This window comes from Mauremys mutica, chromosome 3 (genome assembly GCF_020497125.1).
Source record: "Mauremys mutica isolate MM-2020 ecotype Southern chromosome 3, ASM2049712v1, whole genome shotgun sequence".
Classification (NCBI taxonomy): domain Eukaryota; kingdom Metazoa; phylum Chordata; order Testudines; family Geoemydidae; genus Mauremys; species Mauremys mutica.
Genome location: NC_059074.1, coordinates 40,623,837 through 40,645,510, shown reverse-complemented (window position 1 = coordinate 40,645,510; position 21,674 = coordinate 40,623,837). Strand labels below are relative to the sequence as shown.

The 21,674-nt window shown below is 42.8% G+C and overlaps 1 protein-coding gene across 6 annotated transcripts in view; it reads right to left on the bottom strand.

Annotated features, from left to right (window-relative positions):
* Positions 1 to 9,199: 9,199 nt before the first annotated feature.
* Positions 9,200 to 21,674, bottom strand: part of FBXO25 (F-box protein 25) — a 64,946-nt gene continuing 52,471 nt past the window's right edge. For 3 of the 6 annotated variants that reach the window (XM_045010443.1, XM_045010444.1, XM_045010447.1), the window contains 2 exons: positions 16,031 to 16,057; positions 9,200 to 10,470 (listed from right to left, as the gene is read on the bottom strand). In XM_045010443.1, coding sequence (XP_044866378.1) covers positions 10,381 to 10,470; positions 16,031 to 16,057 — 117 coding nt within the window. In that variant the 3' untranslated portion in view covers positions 9,200 to 10,380. Of the gene's footprint in view, positions 10,471 to 16,030; positions 16,058 to 20,817; positions 21,258 to 21,674 lie in introns of those variants that run through there. The other 3 variants (XM_045010445.1, XM_045010448.1, XM_045010446.1) reach the window with 2 other exon arrangements.

The following is a 21,674-nucleotide window of genomic DNA, read 5'->3' as shown; positions in this document are numbered from 1 at the left end:
TAGTACGTGTCATGTTAGTTTAGCCTAGAGTAGTGGTTTTTGTACATGTTTAGTGACTAGAGTAAGTTTTGTTAATTTCTTAAGTAAGCTCCGTCTCCAGTGCCTGTTTGGGTACTGGGTCTGGTTCCAGACTAATGCTGCTTTCTCCTGGCCTGTCACTCCTGTGGCAAACCTATGCCACTGAGTCATCCCAGTGGGGAGGGATAGCTCAGTGGTTTGAGCATTGGCCTGCTAAACCCAGGGTTGTGAGCTCAGTCCTTGAGGGGGCCACTTAGGAATCTGGGGCAAAATCAGTACTTGGTCCTGCTAGTAAAGGCAGGGGGCTGGACTCAATGACCCTTTGGGGTCCCCTAGATACAGCCTGTTGACTCTGGAGCCCAGGAAGGGTCTGTTGAGCCTGATCCCAGGACTGGCACAGCCCTGGTTACACCAGTCAGTATTGGTAGCTGCTACTGTTAGTGTCTCGGTGGCTTCCATCAAGAGGGAAGCCTGTGCTGGTCTCCCCGGCAGGGAGAGAAGATCAGTCCTAATACCATACATTTAACATGAGGGAAAACATGTACAAGGTACAAAATGGGAGGATATACCTAAACAGCAGCAAGCATCGTATTAAAACAAATTTGTTTTCCTTCTCTTTTCCTGCTACTGTCACAATATTACTTTTTCATTTAGCCCACTACTGTATAGTATTGTTGCAAGGCAGTTCTGTAATCCACTTTAGGAGGGGGAGTGAACACAAAAGAGTCTGTGGTGTTAGTGGATCCCAGGAGGAAAAAGTCTGAGAATCACAGCCACTGCCCCATGCTTGTTAGGATAAAGAGTATTAAAGCAAAGTAGAAAAAATGCTTTGCCAATGAGGAATTTTGATCCATAATCTGATCATTGTATGGGAACAGAGAAGTATGGCTTTGGCAAATTAATTACATTTCCTCCATTATTACTTCGTTTTTAAATAATATAGAAAAAGTGACCATTCAAGTGGAAAGAGACTATATAAAGATTAAATACATCCAACTGTAAGTAAGCTCAGAATTAGCAGGAACAGTTTGTGCGTGCCTCAGGGATTTTTACACAGCTTTAGAGCTGAAAGTTAAAATTACCCATAAAGTGCAATAATCCCTTAGAAATGGGTGCCTGAGCAAGTTTTAATCATATTTTAAACAGAACTTACACAGAAACAAAATTGGGGAAAACATTCAAAGCCATTTGTTAGCTAAGTGTTATTAGCAGAATGACTGAAAGACAATTAGACAAGTATATGTGCTTTACAAGAGAGAGGACATATATAGTCTGTGTAGGAGACACAGCTTGGCCCAAGAGTTAGTCTGCGAGCTGGGAGTTCTAGTTTACTGCCCTACCTCTACTACTAACTGGCTCAGTTTACCCATCTTTAAAATAGGTATCATACCTCCCATGGCTATGCCTACACTGGCACACATGCTTAGATACTTGATGTATGCATGCTCACACATGTTCCCTTCCCCCTGCAGTTTGTCCACATATGTTGTGCTAGAAATGGATATAACACTACATATAGATGTATACCTGCATCCACACTGTCACTATTATTATGTGACATCAGCACTACCATTTCAGGGATGGTATCCCGGGGTTTAGTGCATCACAGGGGGTACGTCTACACTACGGGACTATTCTGAATTTGCATAAACCGGTTTTGTAAAACAGATTTTATAAAATCGAGTGCGCGCAGCCACACTAAACACATTAAATCGGTGGTGTGCGTCCACGGTTCGAGGCTAGTGTCGATTTCTGGAGCGTTGCACTGTGGGTAGCTATTCCGTAGCTATCCCATAGTTCCCGCAGCCTCCCCCGCCCCTTGGAACTTCCGGGTTGAGATCCCAGTGCCTGATGGGGCAAAAATTGCCGAGCTATGCCCTGACCCACCGCGGACACGGTGTTTGACCCTAGAAGCATTTGGAGCTCTGGCTGGAGATTTTAAAAAAATGATTTTGAATTTCGTCTTCTGTAACAGAGCGCTGATAGAACAGATTTGCCTGCCCTTACAGCGATCACGTCCGCATGGTCCATGCGGGAGCTCTTTCTTTATTTTGATTTTTAACTGCATCGCCACACGTGCTGATCGGAGCTCCATGCTGGGCAAACAGGAAATATTCAAAAGTTCGCGGGGCTTTTCCTGTCTACCTGGCCACTGCATCCGAGTTCAGATTGCTGTCCAGAGCGGTCAGTGGTGCACTGTGGGATACCGCCCGGAGGCCAATACCGTCGATCAGCGGCCACACTAACCCTAATCCGATATGGTAATACCGATACTAGCGCTACTCCTCTCGTTAGGGAGGAGTACAGAAACCAGTTTAAAGAGCCATTAAAATCGATATAAGGTGCCTCCTAGTGTGGACGGTTGTGGCGTTAAATCGGTTTTACGCTCCTAAAACCGATTTAAACGCCTAGTGTAGACCAGGCTAGGGAGACACTCTAGGAACTTTTTTGCTTTGTGATGTTGGTACTGTCCCCCCTCTCTCCATCGACCTTCACACACTTGCTTATGAGAGTTGCTGCTCACATGCCCCTCCTGCCAAACTGGGTGGAAGACATAGCAATTGGATAATGATCTGGTTTTGCTCCTGCTTCTTGTTGCAAGACAAATGTATATGCAGCAGAGTAGGTGATCGGCAACATGCTGGCTGGAATGTCTGACACATCCAAGGTGGCTGACTTTGAGGGTGACTGACAATTCATCTGGTTTCCAAGGTAGATATGGTGAATGCTGGTATTGCCCAGGGTGGACCATTGTGTCTGGTGCAGGAGAACCAGCATGGTGTAGCGGGATCACATCATTTTGGAACCCTGCTGTCACAGAGGGGGATTTTTTTGGTAAATATTTTGTATGAATATTGTGTACCTCAGTTTCCCCTCTATCCTGCATTTTCCACCTAAAGGGGTGGAAAAAAACTGTTTACTTTCAGGCAGGCTACTACACAGCTGTAGCTGATGTCTGGCTGTCTCGAGTTTGAGGCCCATGTCATTGGAGAGTCCATGAAGACAGTGGCATAGCCAACCGTCAGGACACTTGCTACCTAGCAACTAAAGACCATGGATGGTCCATCCCCCTGCAGGAAGCCTGCTGTGTTTGACAAGCTGGGAACAAAGGACTGAGGCGGGGACTGGCCTGGGAATTTGAACAAAGAGGACAGAGGGGGAGCCAAGGATGGACACCGCTTGGCTGAGACCCTCGGTAACCAGAATGGACCATGCTGTAACTTTTTTCTCTATGCTAACCAAGGACTTTCTAGGCTGTGTTCCAGACATCTAATAAACCCTACCGCTTTTACAATGCTGGCTGAGAGTCACTGCAGATGCTGAAGGCGGGGGGCATTGCTGCCTTTGAGTGTAGAAGTATCTCTCAGGTGCCCATCTGAGGTGGACTCACTGACGGGAGCTCACTGTGTGAAGCAGGGGTGATGAAGGTGTGGAGGTTCAGTCCAAGGAGGCAATGAAGCAAAGTGGCTTACCCTAGTGAAAGAGTGAGATCCTAAGAGGGTCTGTAACACTGAAGGGATCCTCGCAGGGACTGTTCCAGAGCACCGTCCCTGACCCCTGGAATGACCAGCAATGGCATCAGAACTTCTGAATGAGGAACCAGACCTTCATGGTGCTGTGTGAGGAGCTTGCACCATGACTCTAGTGCAAGAGAGCTCGATTAAGGGAAGCCATACTGGTTCAGAACTGGGTAGCTATTGCTGTATGGAAGCTGGCAACACCAGACAGCTGTCAGTCCATTGCAAACCACTTCAGAGTTGGAAATTTCATTATCAGGGTCAGGACTGTGTAGGTTTGCAAGACAATTAACACTGATCTACCCATGAGTGGTTGCCATAAGCAGAGTTCCAGAAAAAATAGCTCAATTACAGAGGATCAGGTTTCCAAACTCTGCCATTGATCGTGTCCACATCCCAATACTGTGCCTGCCAAAAGGGGTGAGTATGTGAACCTAAATGGTTACCACAGAGTCAGATTCATCAGTTCCATTGTGGGAAACACTGGAAAGTTTCATGATGCCAGGGTGCTGAGGAGATCAGGATTGTACTTGATGAAGGAACTTTACGTCTCACAAATGATATGGTTCTTTACGGCATGTCTGTGCCAACTGTTATTTTGGGGGAATCCTGCATATTTGCTCCTAACTTGGCTTGTGAAACCCCAACATAACTGAATCTGGAAAAAGGGAATTTAGTTAGAAACTCAATATCTGCAGAATGATTGTGGAATATGAGTTTTGTAGGCTGAAATCTCAGCGGTGCTGTCCACACATGTCTGGATGCCAGTGTGGCCAATGACATTCATATAACTGTTGCCTGCTGCACTCTCCCTAATGTTTGTGAAGGTAAAAGGAAGTGCTTGCCTCTTGTGTGAGCACAGGACAAGTTGGGTTTACAAACTCTGTACTTGCATGCTGATCCTGGGTCCCAGACGTCAAGGGAAATCAGAGATGCCATACGTTCACGTATCTTGGCACAGAAGGGAGGCAGAGGATGACGTCTACCTGTGCTGAGGAACAGTGTCACCCACTACGCAGCTGCTGGAAAAGCCCACAAGGAAGGAGCAGTGGCTACGAAGGGTAAGATGCATGTATTAATGTTTTATGAAATTTCCATAGTGTCTCAAGGGATGGGATGGGGTGGGGGTGGGGGTGACAGTTCCCTCCAAGTTACCAGTTTGCGATTTCTTTTTTCAAAGGCTGGGCAACCTTTGGAGAACATAGCATGTTTTCAAGGTACCCAGGCTGAGAAGAGATGTGGCTTTCCACTTCTGTGGAGGAAACCTATCCCAGAGAGATGTTTCTGCTAAGGGGCAATGTTAGAGGGCTTTCCCTTCACACTCTCCCCTGGTTCTTGTCATGAGGACAGAAAGCAGAAGGCCGAAGTGTAGACAATGCAATGTTTATTGGGGTTAGTTTCCAGCGAACATGTGTTCCATAACTCTGATGCTGCAGAGCCTTGTTTCCCAGTGTCTCAATCCCCCCATCCTCGGGAGGCATAATTATACCTGAAATGCATGTCCAGAGTCCCACCCCTTACAACTTAGAGTCATGTTCCATTTTGGGTCTGAGGTCTTCATCCCACCTCTTTTGTATCCCATGGGAGGGGTAAGGAGTGAGGTTGTGCTCTGGGTCAGGGACAGGCATTTCTTTGGTCTGTTAGTGTTATACCTTCCCCCCAAGTCCCTTTGCCCCTCCACACTGGTTGCTTGATTTTACTTTGAGATAGGGGTTGAGGCAATCTTAAAGTGTGCTCTGAGTAACACTTTAACTGCTCTTATCTATTCCCATTGTACTACCAATTCCACCTGACTAAGCAGAAGCCCTTTGTCCTCTGTTTACACATATTAGTATCAAAATTCTATTCCAGGCTAACAGACAGACCTATATACTAACAGGCACCCCTCTACATATTGCGGAATGGAGGGGTTTGGTCACCTACAACAATGGACCAAAACGATTTGCACTTCCATTGAAGCTCAAGATGCAGCTCGAGTTTCTGCTACACCAAAAGTTTGCTAGAATATGCTTCCAGAACTGGGAGGCAAGTCAATTGGAAATAGACTATATTCTCAGCTAGCATACAGAGCTTTGATGGAAAGGGAAATATGAACCACGAACAATGCCCACCCCCTCTCATCCACCCTGGCATCACCACAAAATCTTGCCCCTGTGCCTGCTGAATTAAACAGAGAAAGAAGCAGCCACAGTACAACTTTATTTTTGTTCCCTGACATTTCAGGTCAGCACCAGGTCACTCTTGCCTCTCCACTGCAAAGGGACACCCTCTTGTGTTTATGCAACTACCAGTTAGGATCCTGCTCTCAGGCCCATTTCGTGCACCATGTCTCAGTGTGGGGCAATGACAGAAGACGACAGAATTTTTACCATTCCTGAGTCACAACAATCCTTTCTCACTTAGACAAGTGAAAAGCGTTCTCTTCTCCTTCCTGGGCCTAACCCCCATCCGCCACCTCAACCTCTGCCTCCATTCTTGTGTGGTTTCTGTTTGTAAGGGGACAGCATGATCGGGAATGGCCGGGAGAAGAACTGAAACTGTATAAATCTTCCAAGGGAAAAAAGACAGCTGTTGCTAACTTTAGACAAACCACTATAAGTTTTCTATAATGACCTATCCCCACCTAAACCCACTCCCTCTTCTTTCGATCCACACAGAACCAGGACCATCACTGCCTGCATGTTGGCTGAGAAATGAACAAAGATTGTTTGTTGATCTGCTTTATTGCTTCTGCAAAATGCATAATAATGGCGAACTGGCAATCAGTAAAATCGTCAATTTATAGCTGGGTTTTGCTCAGGGACCCTGTAAAGCTGAAAGTGGAGTGGGGAGCTGGACATAAAATCAGGACTATAACACCAGAGCAAGAGGGATATTGGCAGGGAGGGTGAGGGAGTCCATTCTAACCAGCCTTAGGTCCTGCTGTGGTTCAGGTTTGTTGGGGATGGGGTGTGTGTGGATTTAGTCAACCAGCTTCTCTGGGTAGAGGGGGCAGAATCACATGCTCCATGTCCTGCAAGTCTTCAAGGACCTCCTCCATGGTCCCTGTTGCCACCTCATCCTGGCTTCCATTGGCATCCCAGCAATGAGGCGGGCAGGGTTGGGCAGGGGGGTTGTGAGCAACTTCAGGCTCTGCCCTGGCAGCCCTGGACAGCACCTGGTCCAACTCATCATAGAAGGGGCATGAACAAGGAGCCTTCCCAGAGTGACTGTTGTAAGGAGAGTAAAGACTCCAACATGCTTCATGTGTTCCCAGCACTGGGCCAGAGTCTGCTGTTTGCCCACCTCCACCAACCTGTTGCACCGGGAGTTGTGGAGGATGCTGTACCCCAATCATACACTGACTGGGGGCCAGGTGGCTGCTCTCAGAACAGGCTTCATGTTCATGTGTACTGGTAAGAGGTGGAGAACTGTTTAGTGGGGTCAGCACAGCTTGTGCCTACTGGTGAAAATGGGGCAACAGGGATCTTTATGGATGGGGTAAGGGACAGACAGAAAATAGTTCAATGCATTGTGAGTATTGGAGGACTATTGAAATGCAGGTACATGCCCATTGCCTCTATCCACACAGCCCCCTGGCACATGTACAGGGCCATGCCACAGCCCATGATGGGTCCTTACATACATCCCTCAGGCATGGTAACAATCACCTCGTACTTCATTCAGCTATGTCTTTCCAGGGTTTCGTGGTGGAAAATGGGCTTCTGGCACAACCACATTCATGAACATGTGGTACAGTCACTAGTGATGATGTAACCCATGAGTGTGAGATTTACGCAACATTTGTAACACATGGGGCACCTCAGCTGAAAGCACTAGACAAAGTAACCACCTACCACGAGCTCAGACAATCTGTGCAGTACTGTAGCAGGTCAAGTACAGTGAAGCATTTAATATTTACTGTGCAATGCTCCAGAGGCCAGAGCAAATGCTATAATTTATGCTAATGTACTAATCCAGGGGTTCCTAAACTTGGTTCGCAGCTTGATCAGGGTAAGCCCCTGCAGGCCGTGAGATGCTTTGTTTACCTGAGCGTCCACAGTACGGCTGCTCGCAGCTCCCAGTGGCCACGGTTCACCATTCCTGGCCAATGGGAGCTGTGGGAAGTGGCACAGGTGCAGTGGAGTAATTGGAGCCCAAAGGTTATGTATGTATGGTGGTCTGTCCTGTAGAGGAGGTGGCGGGTGCATTGTGCTCCAACTGGAGTCTCCGCCCAGTGTCCACATTCAGCCCCGTGTACAGCAAGTTACAACAATCCATTTTGGACATGTTGAATGGACTGAGAATTTTAGGCAGATTCTGTCCTAGAGGGTAGAAGAAAGCATTTTTCACCATGGTCGTTGATCCTTAAGCTTTAACAATGAGTCAAGCAGGACAGAGTTTGCAGCACTTTGGCAAATCGGAGCAGATGTCTGATGGAAGGAGAGAGAAGTGAACCTGAGTTTGATGTGTTTCCCTCTGCCAAGAAGCATCACTTCAAGGTTGCCAGTTGGAGTCTGAGCCAGTTACTGATCTCCTGTGGGTATTGAGATATCTGTTGAAGAGAACTGATTATACCACTACAAAATTAAATATGAAATAGGGTATGATTGGCAGCAGAGGCAGCCATGCCATCATCTGTCCCAGGGGGGACTGTAGATGTTGAAGTTAAGGTAGCCAGACCAACCCCTGGTGAAAGAATCATTAGTTAATGAGTATAGCTGGGAGCAAGAGCTAGTGCTTTATTACTGACATGTTGTATGTCCTTGGACAAGTCACTTAACCTCTCTCTGCCTACAATTGACCCAGTTGTAAAATGTAGGATAAGCTATAACTATAACCCCAGGACTGTGACGCTTCAATAATGTGTATAAAGAGCTTTGAGAGCCACTAAGTACAGTGACAACCCCAAGTGCTCACAAATCATGAGTGAGCCCCTGCCCTCCTCCACACTCATGAGAGTGGCTTACAAATCATGAGATTTCTTTTTAAAATCTATTTGAGGACTCTTATTTAACCTCTGATGTTGGAACCTTTTTGGTCCCGTTTTCAAGCTTTTCTCCACAACTCTAAGGATAGAAAATAATTTTAATGAAAGCTGAGGTTCTGACTCCAGAAGCTGGGGCTTAGGAAAACATCACATGTCACAAGACTTGCAATAAGATCAAAAGAGTTAGCAATCCAGTAAATGCAAAAATAGTAAGCCTTGTTTCTTTACCATCAGATTCAGTTTCTTTAACATTTTACTTGGGATGCTTTGAATGTAGACTCAAAACAAACACCAACACAACCCCAAAACCAACTGCATCTAGGAGGGAGTCTTATGAGCTCAACATCTGATTTGTATTTATTTAAGCTTTAGGGCAAAAAGGTTTGTTACCCTTCACATCTCCATTGATAAGGACAGGTCATCGGTATTAAACCCAGGGAAGAATAGTTCACTTACTGTGAAGAGCTAACTTTTCTTTTCAAGCACTTAAATATTCTCTCTTTCCTGCACAATCCACTACTGCTAAAGTTCTGGCTCTGTTAAAATAAATTAAAAATGATATGGGAACAGAAGATGTATATACATTTTTCTTGTTCAGTTAGCAAATGCTAACCGGTATTGGTGATGGACACAGAAGCCAATGCTATAAATTCAAACGGACTAATTTCTAAATGCAAAAGAAATTACTAAAGAATAATAGGTAAAACATGATTTATTACATTGTGTACAAAACTAGATTCAAAACAAGCAGTGTGATATATAATATGTCTTGTATTTTGTCTTTACATTACACAGTTGGTAAATGATCTCTCCAAAAAAACTTTGTGAACAACTTTATTATTTTTTCCTATCTCTGGACAGCGCCCCATCCCCTCCTCTGTAATTTACTAAGTATAAGAAGGATAGCTTCTTGCAGAATTCATGTCACTATGGGGTTAATCAGCAGAGGTGCTCCAGATCAACAAGCTGCCTTTTAGTGCAAAGAATTTCCAGCTCAGAGCCTCATTTACTAGAACAATGTAATACCACCACTGTACTCATTTTCTGCATTAAAGCTCAGTAATGTGTTCTTTCTGAAAGTCCTTCTGCAACAGTTTAACACCTAACTTAAAATAAAAATTAAATAAAAATAAAAGACTGTGGTTACCATTGGAAAAACCCATCATTCTTCAGCAGCCACTGAACAGCCTCCCATACTATTTAGGAAGTCTTTAAACAGGTTTGATGTGGTTAATAAAATACCTTTTAACAAAAATAAATATTCTGCATAATGTATGTACAGAGGTTGGTTTCCTTCATAACAGGTTCAACAACAGATAATCACAACTCTATATTTTATTCACACACAAACTCACAATGATTAACACCAACTTGGTAATTGATTTGATATTTATGAAGGAGTCCAAAAAGGAATCAGATGAATATTTATAAATGTGCAAATTGTAAGTTAGTACTTGGAAAATGGAGGCATAAAAAGAGTGAAGGATTAAGACAAATTGCTTTTGGTCACTCCAAGAATAGCCCTTCCAACTCCTCTCTCCCCCCAAGTCTCAATAGCCTTAATGAAATGTTAAATCAGTACAAAATGGATTTAAAGGCAGGACGAAAAATGTACTCTTTCTTGGATTCAAAAGAGCCTTTTGTAGACATCTCTACAGAATGTGTCTTCTTTGGAGATATTTATTCCTCTTCAGTTCATTTCTGCACACAAATAGCATTTGGAATACACCTTCCAATTTCCTCCCTCCCTCCTAGACATCCCTTTTTACTATGAAGTACATTTAAAAAGATATTGCACACAAAGCATAATACATACTGCATGATTCTTCACAAAGATAACCAAAAATAAAAACAAAAACAAGGCTATTGCACCTCTTAAAATTTGAAGAGATCAATGAAGTGCTGCGGAGAAACTGGCATGAAACAGGTGTCTGGATCATTGGCTGTGCAGGGATGCCCTGTATCCTAGTGAAATTAAGAGGAGGGGAAAAGGTTATTTTCTCCTTTAAAAAAAATACCCACAAAACCAAAAAGCTGCTGAGCATTGATTTTAAAAGAAAAGAACTGCAAGAATTCACACCTCAGTTTTACATTTTAAGAAGACAAATTAAGTAGCTGGGCAACTGACTACACCAGTTTTAAGTCACTGGCTTTTTGGGACTCTGGATCAAAGCCGACAAGGCCCTTACATAGAAAAAAATGCCAAGAACATACAGTTACTTAGATTGTAAGCTCCTTGGGACAATGACCATCTCTTGTTTTGTGTACACAGTGCCTATATAGCAACACAATGGGGCTTCAAGCCCTGATTGTACCGCAGTAGTGCCTAGGAACCCCAAACAGGAAATCATAGCAGAACAAGCTTTTCCACATTCCCTCTCCCTTTGTCCCAAGGGCTTTTGGCCCTGTATAAAGCAGACAGAGACAGCCTGTACTCCAGCAAATTTACAACCTAGAAAGCAGAGAAGATGCACTGGGTGGGGCAGAGGAAATAGTTACCTTAGATCTTTAATCTAATTTTGCCTGGCTTTAGGACAATGTGGGCCTTTATGATGGATATGAATGGGGAAAAGTGTGTAAGTGTGTGTGTGTGTGTGTGAGAGTGTGTGTGTGAGAGTGTGTGTGTGTGAGAGAGAGAGAGATTGAACACTGGAATAGGGGTGACCCACCATGAACAGATGCAGCATGGAAAGTAGGGGTTTGCAAAGCTGGTGGCACTGGAGGAGAGAATGGGGAATACAATAAGTGATTAGATCTATAGGCAGACAGTTGTGTGGGACTCTGAAGGCAAGGTTGAGAGGTTTAATCTTGATATGGGGGCCCAAGGCAAAGCCAGTGGAGTGATTCAAAAAGAGAAATGATATGGTCTGATCAACCAGCAAGGAGCATCATTTTGGCAATGACACACTGAATGGCTTAGAAGGGAAAGAGAGAAGTGCTAAGGCAGTGGTGGTGATGGTGGGGGTTGCATTAAAGGTCAGAGATGGCCTGGGTATGGATTAGTATTTTAGTGATATGCCTTAACTCACTTTTGGGCAGATCATATATAGAGAGGAGAGAGTACACAAATAAATGGGCGAAGAACTGTAATTAGAGCTTCAGGACTGGCTACCATACATTACAATATTGGGGATACACACACACACACACACACTCTCTCTCTCTCTCTCTCTCTGCAAAGTGACTGGGGAAAGGAAACGGAGAGAAAACTGTAGGAACAGCTAGATAAAAGTAGCAGCATTTACATTTTATCAATCCGAATGACCAATTGTTTATCAACCACGGCTGGTGGACCAATACGTTTTGGAGCAATATCATTCTTGGAGAATTGTACAGTAGCACAACTTGTGTTTCTTTTTTCTTCTTCCTCCCTATATAATTATTTTTCCTGTCTTCTCTCACTTTAGTGCTAGCTATGAGCTCAGCAAGACAATCCCTGCCACAAACGTGGTTACACGTGAAGAAACAGAAATACTGGAAACATCTGTTTCTTGTTTTCCCTTTTTTCCAAGCTGTTCCCCCCCCCCAACCCCGACTTTCCCCTTCTAGTATTAACTATTGGGGGGGGGGCAGGGGGTATAACATTTTTTTTAAAGCAGTAAGCGCAGAAGCAATGTGGAACTTTACAAGTGGAAAATGCTGCAGAATCAGATTCTCCTTCTGCAATGGGCTCGAGTTCTAAAGAGCTTCAGTGCTGCTTCCTTTCCTCTTCTGCAAGGGAGGAAGTGGTCAAGTTATTGAAAGCTACTTCAAATTGTTCCTCAGAGCTGTTGGGAAGCTACGGCAGGAAACTCAGGGCTCTTCCCCTCTATAAATACCACAGATTGGAAGAACCAGTTACAACATAGTTCTTGTGTCGGAGCTAGCTGTATTTGTAGTGGGGAAAAAGCCCTTTCTTGTGGATGCCAAGAGGCTTAAAAGACAGTGGGGATTGCCACATACATCCATTTGGGAGAAACTCTCAAGGAGTATGTATTGCTTGTCATTTAGAATTTCAATAGCATTACTTCTGAGTTTTAAAGATTTAACACTCTTAATGCTTAAGTGGTAAACTGTGGACAAAGAGCCTTGTGTGACAGCATAAATTGTAACAGGAGACAGAGGTGAAAGCAGCTACTTTTATTGCTGATCCCCATGCTGCTTCTAAATCATAGCCAACAAGCTGTGCTCTGTTAGTTTTTCCATTTCAACATTTCCTTTATCTTCTGAAAAATTACTTTCAGGAGAAGGATGACAGAAAACTGAAAACAAAAATTGTCAAAATGTATTAGTTATATACACTGGGTCACATCCTAATTTCCATGCTTTGAGCTGTAAGGAGACCAACATGCACACTTCTATGTAGTTTTTATGAACTCTTTCCCTGCTATGGTTATTTTACTATTTTCTTATATTTTCACTGTACCAACATAAAATGCAACAGCAGGGATCGGCAACCTTTGGCACACGGCGTGCCAGAGTAAGGACCCTGGTGGGCCAGGCTGGTTTGTTTGCCTGCCGCGTCCGCAGGTTTGGCCAGTTGCGGCTCCCACTGGTCGCGGTTTGCTGCTCCAGGCCAATGGGGGCAGCGGGAAGCAGCGGCCAGCGCATCCCTTGGCCTGCGCCCCTTCCCGCAGCCCCATTGGCCTGGATCGGTGAACTGTGGCCAGTGGGAGCCACAATCGGCAGAACCTGTGGACGCGGCAGGTAAATAAACCGGCTCGGCTTGCCAGGGTGCTTACCCTGGTGAGCCGAATGCCAAAGGTTGCCGATCCCTGTGCAACAGCATTCGGAAGGAATGTGAGACGGGGTGTGTTTTAAAGTTATGTGCATTTTGGTTAATATATCTTGCAAATACTCAACCATATACTAAGCATGCATAAAATACCAGTCATACCTTCAGTATTTTACCACGCATAATTCTTTTCAGTGATTAGATTCAATGAGTCTAAAATATCCTATCAAAGCCTTGCCTAAATTTGGCACTTTAAAATGAAAGCTTTCATAACAGTGGAAAAATCACAGAAATTGGATCACTCCTTCTCACCCCTGCTCCCCCCCCTCCCCACACTGTACTGTATTTAGTAATTGGGGAAGATACAAGGTTGATGTCTCATTTCCCCCATGCCCTCCAACCCCAAACAAAACAACCTTCTTCCCGCCACCCACACACACAGAAGGAGGACAACAGCAGAGCAAGCTTCCTACACTGCCTTGGACCTTATTCTAGGCAGAACATTTGTAGTAAGGCTGAGGAGAGTGTAATTTGCACCCAATTCTCAGTTTCTCCACAGATACAGCCAATTGTGACACTGGAGGAATGGCTGACAGAGCACCAGTTTGTTTTGCATATGGCATTTTCAGTCACTGACTTTTGTTCAATACTGGACTGGTCAGAGTTTAAATTGGTGACCTCAAGTTGAAAGGCTCCGTCAGTGCTATCCCCACTGAGCCATTTGGTCCTGCTTTAAAACTGTTGAGAGCCTAGCCTCAGCATGAGGCTCTTGTACTGATGAAAAACATTCAGGATTTGAGTTAATTTTATGATTAAATGGTAACATCTCTTTTGTAACCTATAACAACTGTTACCAGAAGGAAATACTATAGCTGCAGTAAGCACAAAGTCCTGAACGAGTCTGGATAGTGAGGTTAGTAAATATCTTAAAAGACAATGTTCATAAAGCTCATAAACACCTGCTTTTTAGTGTACTTGCTAGGTATAGCCATAAATCCAGGAAGGCTCAAAGAAGGTAAAGAAATCATACAGCCCCTACCATTAACGTTACGCACTGCTGCTGTCGATAGAAGTATTCCACTGACATTTCAATGAGGGGAAAAAAGGAACTGTATTTCACAGAAAGCAAGAACTTAAAATGGGAGCTCTGAATTCAATTCCTTAAAACCTAGGTATGGAAGCACACATATAGTACAAGCTAAGGATGAAGCATCCATTTTAAATGGGGATCTAGATGCCATGGAACTTTTGAATGGGAGAGTCTCATTCTATAAAAATAAATACCCTAGTGTGGGTTTAAAGAAAAAGAGAGTGTTAAATGAGATTTTAAAATGAAGATCTATTTATGTTCCTTTTTCTTACTGCATACGGACAGTCTGAGAGCAGGGTGCTCTTTTAATGACATGGGAAACAGGGAGAAAAGCCGTTAAAAAAAAAGCAAACATCTAACAATAAGGTCCCTAACTGAGCTGCCTTCAGAGACAGGGAGGAGAGGAGATGCTGCAGTCAGCAGAGAAAGATGCCAAGGACTTAGAACAGATGAAAGCTGAAACTCACTTATTCTCTTGAGAAGGGCTCTTCTACAAACTGCAATGGTAGAGGAGTCTTTTTCCCTGAAAATCAGGTACTGTAACTAGCCAACTAGCACCCACCTTCTCCCCATTGCCACCAGAACCAGATTCTTGGAGAAGAGTTAGTTGTGTTTCCCTCCAGTCTTTCTAAATGTAATTCTAAGGCATAGCCTGTCAGGTGTTGTCTGTTTTGCTCTTCACAACAGCATGAAAAACACCCTCCCAAGTTCCTCCTTTCAGTCAGGAAGAGAAGCTGAAGAACAATCTCAACTAAAATCCATTTTTGTTTTTTAAACCCAGATAGCAATTTTACTATGGAAGAGCCTATGGATTTGAAGAGCTATGTGCATTTTTTTTTAAATCAGAGGTAAGGCATTGCATATCCACTGGTGATTCTGAATGCTCTTGCTTCTGAGAGTTATTTTAATTTAAAATCTTGCTCATGCATAATGATTCACTTCCAATCAAATTTCAATAAATCTATTTAACTAAATCATAATAAATGTAAGTTGAATGAAAATGTGCACTGTCTACAAGGAGCACCAAATGACAAATATAATTGTTTTCTTCCCCAAATTTCAGCTTAATTGCAAATTATGACATTCCCATAACAACAATAGGCTTACGGTGCTCTGTGTAATTCTTTTCTGTAAATTTCTCAATCAGAAAGCAATGTCCTAATTTCCTTTTCCTCCAATCACAAGAGGTCTCTTTTAAAAAAAACACTATTTGTAGAAGGTCTTTGAGTAAAACAGGTTAAAGTGTAATTAAATTATTCAGTGGGGTAAAAGCAACGTCAGTACCTTTGTTTCATACTGCAGAGACATAATTCTGTGATGTTGCCTTTACTGTTCTTAGATTTCAGTGCTGAACTAAATCCATTAGAGTGTGGAAACAGCCATTAATGCCTACTTTGTGCAAAATTTATCCTTAGTGTAAAAGGGCATCACTTTCTGAATTCAGTGACAGCTGCATCTGCTTACATCAGAGGCTGAATTTAGTCCCTTGAGTTGAAACAGTACAGTGAGGAACACTGCAATAAAAATAGCAACAACAACAAAAAGTGCAAAACTGAGGTTGGAAGATGACAGTATCTAACATAGTGTCAACAGCTGCAGGAATAGCTTGTTCTTAGCCAGTCATGACAAACCAAAACATAAATTACAACTGAACATCTTGTTCACTTCAACATTACAAAACGAGCACAGATAAAAGCAGGGATGAAACACACATGAAATACCTTGAGTAACAAAGCAAGGTGGTAGTCCTTGGGGATCATGAAGGAAGAAGCAGGAAGGAGTGCAATAAAGTAAAAGAGAGGAAACAGTAAGATTTATTGGACTGTCTGTCATTTAGAATAAGAAGCTTAGTACAGGATTTTGCTTATTATTCACCACAGGAATATTCTGCACTAGATTATTTTAATCTGTTGGAAAACAAAGCCCACAAACAAACTACCGCTAAAACTCTGAGAGGAGCAAGAACAGGTGTTAGATCGCATCATCTGCTTGAAATAGCTTTTAGTCACTGCATACTGCTTCAATGATTTGCCTACCGTTGAAAAAATTACCATTAAAGAAGGACAAATACTCCATCATTCTTGTCCATCTCTAAACCTGCTGAAATGTATCATCCAGTTAGCAATGGAAGAAATTTACCCACATAAGTGACACCACATAATAATGTGGAAGAGTTATGATAGAAACAAAAAGTGCCCACAAAAATGCATCACTTAATAGTACTAGATGCCAGCATTTTCACTCCACTGAGTAATTACATATTTAGTCTATATTAAAAATGAACATCAGTCTTTTTTTGAAAAATCACTTTTCAAAGTGTCATTTGAGGTGATGAGTGTGTGCTATATTCATTTCCTCTTTTAATATTAAAGAGTACAAGATGTTTTTATATATTACCTCACCTCCTATGAAGTAGGTAGTAATGGTTTCACTGCTGTATTTACGTTTTCTATGATCATTTGTTTTAAAGGAATGCCATCAATAAAAAAAACCCTATACATTGCTGTCTGAAGGTTTTTTAAAACTATTATTGTTACAAATAACAGCTAAGATTACTAGAACTGAATGACTGAAAAACTGAAAAGTGAGAAATCATTTTCTTTACTCTGTGTGTCACTGCTTCCATGTATAGTCAGACATTCCCCTTTTTGTGTGAGTTTTTCACATAACAGGAGATAAAACAACTTTTTTTTAAAAAAGATAGGAAAGGAACTGTAAAACAAAAACAAAAAAGAGCAAAGTCTCCAAAATTACTTTGAACTTTTTAAAAATTGACCAGCTTTTGAATTATAGGTATTCAATTAAGAAAATATCTTCCTTTATTTTCTTCATAGTATGTACTGATAATATATAATTTAACAAAGTGTAAATGTCTTATCAGTATCCCCCTAACCCCCACAAAATGTAAAGTAACTAGCTAGCGTTTTTCCTTTAAAAAAAATGGAAATTTTAAAGTTACAGAATAAATCAAACATTTAGAAAGTGTCCAAAGTATTGTAAAGGATCAAGTTTCAGTTTGGAAAATATAGGTGTTAATTACAGATACTACACCTCTACCCCGCTATAATGCGATCCGATATAACGCGGGTTCGCATACAACGCGGTAAAGCTCTGACACGCTGCTCTGAGCAGCGCATTAAGGGTGCTGGGCCAGGCCAGGGCCGAGGGAGGCAGGAGCTGTGGGAGGGCACTTTTGGGGGCCCTGCAGTCCCAGAGTGGTCTGGGGGATTAGCGGGGGGCCGGGAGCAGCCCGCTCTGCTTCCCTCGCCCCAGCCCCAGCCTTGTCGCTCGGGGGAGGGAGTTTGGGGGGAAAGAATCTCCCCGCACTCACCAGCAGCGGTGAAAGCAGAGCAGCCTGGCCCCAGCCCGCTCCACTCCACCAGCTCCCAGCTGCAGCTCTCCACTTCCTGCCGCAGGTGAGTATGGGGGGCGTCCTTTCCCCAACCTCCCCGCAGTCAGAGCAGTCAGGAGACAGGGGGGTTGGGTAGGGGGTGGGGTCCTGGGGGTGATTAGGGATGGGGGTCTCTGGTTGGGGCGGTCAGGGAACAAGGAACGGGGGGGGGGGGGCAAAGCAAGTTTGATATAACGCGGTCTCACCTATAACGCGGTGAGATTTTTTTTTCTCCTGAGGACCATGTTATATCAGGGTAGAGGTGTATAATGATATTAGTCAACCACTGTACTGTGTGTATTTTACTGACACCAAGTTAAAACCATGTACCACACTAAACCCTAACAGAGGGTTTGTCACAACTAGGTTTACTACCATTAATATATTTAAACTGGTATACATCTTTTTCCAGTTAAGATAGCTGTTTCCAAAGAGCACAAAGGCTCATCAGAGATGACAGGAGCAGAAGTTTCATTTCCCTCTGTTGATTTCTCTTTTTTTGGTTAAAAAGCTTGTGAAAGAGTCAGAGCAAGGAGGCAATTCAGGCTCTATGCTGATCAAGCCTTTGGCATCTCTGCCAACAAGGGTGCCAGTTATAGTGTAGAAATAATCCATTTAGAAATGAAGTAACACCACTAATTATTTCAGCAGTGTCAAACAAACATTTGTTAGATGGTATTGATGTGGTTCACATTCCAATGCTGTAGAGGAGATAAACCTCCATATCTCATCACTAATCCCAAAACACATCCATGCTTATTCTACACCAGAAGTCATAATCCTATCTGATATCACAATCAGTTGCTATGGAGGTGATTATGGTGTGACAAAGATTATTAAATTTGCATTTGGAGTCATGCGTTTATTAACTCTTCAGCCATACCACTTCTACTAGATCCCTCAAGTCAGCAGGATCAGGCATGGTCACAGTACTGGAACGGTAATTCAGTCTTCTCAGCGTATGTGCAACATGCCTCAGGTGACACGTGACTAGGGTTCATCACCGAATTTGGTCCTCTGGTTGGATCGTTAGCTTCTCCGGCTTGGGCTGGGTACTGACTGGGAGTGCGACATGAATACTGATCCATGCTCCCCAGTAATTCAGTAAGTGGCCCTCTTCTCCTAGGGTGAGTGCTGAACCAATAACCCACAATAAAGTTTTGCACGCGTGTGTGCGTGTGTGTGTGTGCGTGTGTGCGTGTGTGCGTGTCCGTCCAGCTACCATCTTTTGGATGATGTACGCCAGAGATTCTGAGTCACTGGCAATCCTACTACATTTCCTACAAGAAAAAGGTATTAGCCTGGGTACACTGGCCATACCCCTGGTTGGAGGAGTAATTAAAAAGGTACACAATACACAGAAGACACTCAACTTTACAGCACCTTCACATCAGACACAAACAGCACATTCTCCCAGCTACCCAACAGTTCAGCTGACATCAGCAACTGGGGGAAATGCAGCTGGCTGAAGCAGAATCCTGGAAAGACTGAAATGATGGTGGTGGAATGACAGAAACACTCCAAAGAACTCACCATTTTTACATCACCATCTTCCTTTGAGGGCATCTGATTTCAGATAGTTCTAGTTCATAGCCTCAGTGGCCATTTGGCCTGTGGAGGCCAAAACTGCCACTGCTGCAAAAAGCTCCTCCTTCATTCATAGCTGGTGGGAAACCTTTCAGATTTAGCCACGGTGTCCAATGATTGGCATGTTCATCACCTCCAAGCTTGACTATTGTAATTCTCTGAACCCAAGTACAAAACCATCAAAATAATAATAAAAAAGCTACTACTAGGTTCAGAACACAGTAGCTTCTCTGCTCAGCCACAGTGGTGGCCCGGTGCTCTGCCTCCTGTTCTTGCTCCCCTTGGACTCAAGGTTTTCACCCTCCTCTTCAAATGTCTTGATGTGACTGTCACAAGTTACCAACAAGACCTCTCCATCCTGCATGATCATGACCTCCCATGAAACCTACATTCCAGTGGAACTGGAAACAAAGTGAAACATGCAGAAGATGCAGGTTTTTTTGCCCATTGGCCCATGGATTTCGAACCTGTTCCCTCATGAGATCAGGGTGCCAACAAACTTCAGTACTTTCAGAACCAAATGCAAACACCCGTTCTTTGACCTAGCCACCTTAAGATAATGCAACAATAAAAAGTCCCACTAGAACAGAATTAATAGCACTAAGCTGAGCTGTTAGAACACTTTGCATAGAGAAAGAATTAAGTTCCCCACTACTGGCAAACTTTAACAATTATTTTAAAAGTTGAAGTTTTTTGTCACATTCCCATATCCGCTTTTTCCGAGAGCCTGAAAATTAAAGCCACTCCTTAATTTGAGAAGTTTAAAAACTGTCTGAAAGAAGTTATGAAAATCCACAGTCAGCCCAATCAAACAACTCACTTCTGTATATGAAGTCTTGCAACAGCAATCACTAGTGCTAGTGCCACCATGAAATTATTGTTACTCCTGCCTTAGGATTGATCTGTAGAGCAGCACTCAGAACTCCTATCATAGGAGGAAGGAATCAATAAGTACACTTGCATGGAATACTCCACAATTCTTAGTATCTAGCCATTCTAACCATGTACATGGCATTTCTGCTTCCTCCTATACTCCCCCATGATCCTTCAACTTAAGTTCTAGACTCTTAAGAATATCACAAAACTGGTCATTCCCAGCATTAAATGCATGAAATACACTCTGAAGCACAACAGTTAGCAAACATTTGAATGGAGGCAAAATGTCAAATAGTATCCGGTTATCCCCTTATACAGGAATACCCCAACAACAAAAGCCTTTAGAAATTAGAAAGGGAACTAGTATACACAAGAACTAAAAAATCCAACTCTCTCCTAACTGCATCGTTATGTCTCCAGCAGTATTTTATCAAGGGGAAACTGTCTCCTACTGACTAGGCAGCAAGTTACAGGACAGAGTCTACCGCAATGGACAGCTTTTATTCCCTAGCAAACCTTTATCAGAAGTGCAAGAACTATACATCAATAGGTTGTCTAGACTTTTTTTAAAGCAGAAGACTATACTGACTGCATGTTTTTGTACTGCTGATTTAATTATTAACGTCTGCAGGTACAGACAAGATAACAAGGATATTCAAATTCAGAACAACATGATTCATACATTGCTATTGTCATACAAGCTATTACTCCTCATTGGACAAATTACAAAGTCATGCAGAGGACCCATAGTCACACAAGAAGAATGATCTTCTTTGGGAGGAGAGTGAGGAAAGAGCAGAAAAGGAATCTTACACAATCTTGCTTTCATGTAAATGTCTTTAGAATTTCAGAATAATGGAAAAGGAACAAAATATAATGTATAAAAGCAAAATGATTTCTCAGGAGAAGATTTTTCAAGGTTTCCAAGCAACTCTTTCTTCTTATTTTCCATTTGAAATCATAATCTACTGTAGTCTTTGGGTTGCAAATTGAAGTCAATCAGAAAGAGGCATCTAATCACTTTTCCAGCCATCAAATGTTAAACCAAAATAGGATTATTATGACTTCAGGTGAGAGTTAAGAAGCAGATTACCCTGGAGAAACAAAATCCTCCTTCAAGGACAAATATACTTACTACCAAAGAGCAAGATAAGGGAACAAACAAAATTCATGTTTAGAAAGATCATTTCTAACATGTTCTTCAGTGCATTTCACAAGACACAGCTGGTTATTAAATCATGTAAAATATTACATCACTGCTGTGGAAATACTGTGGTAAAATGTTTTTACTATTGATCCTTTTTACTGGCTGCCATAATGATGAAGTTAGTCCTCTGCCTGCTTCCTCCTCATTCCTGTGCATTTGTGCATTACAGCTGTCTAACGAAAAGGCTGCTGGAAGGTAGGGAGTAACACTCTTCTCTTCTTTCTTTATAAAAGCACAGAATATCAATTTCTGGTACAGATTTAAAAACTAAATATAGCACGGAATTGAACTTTTGATTTTTCAT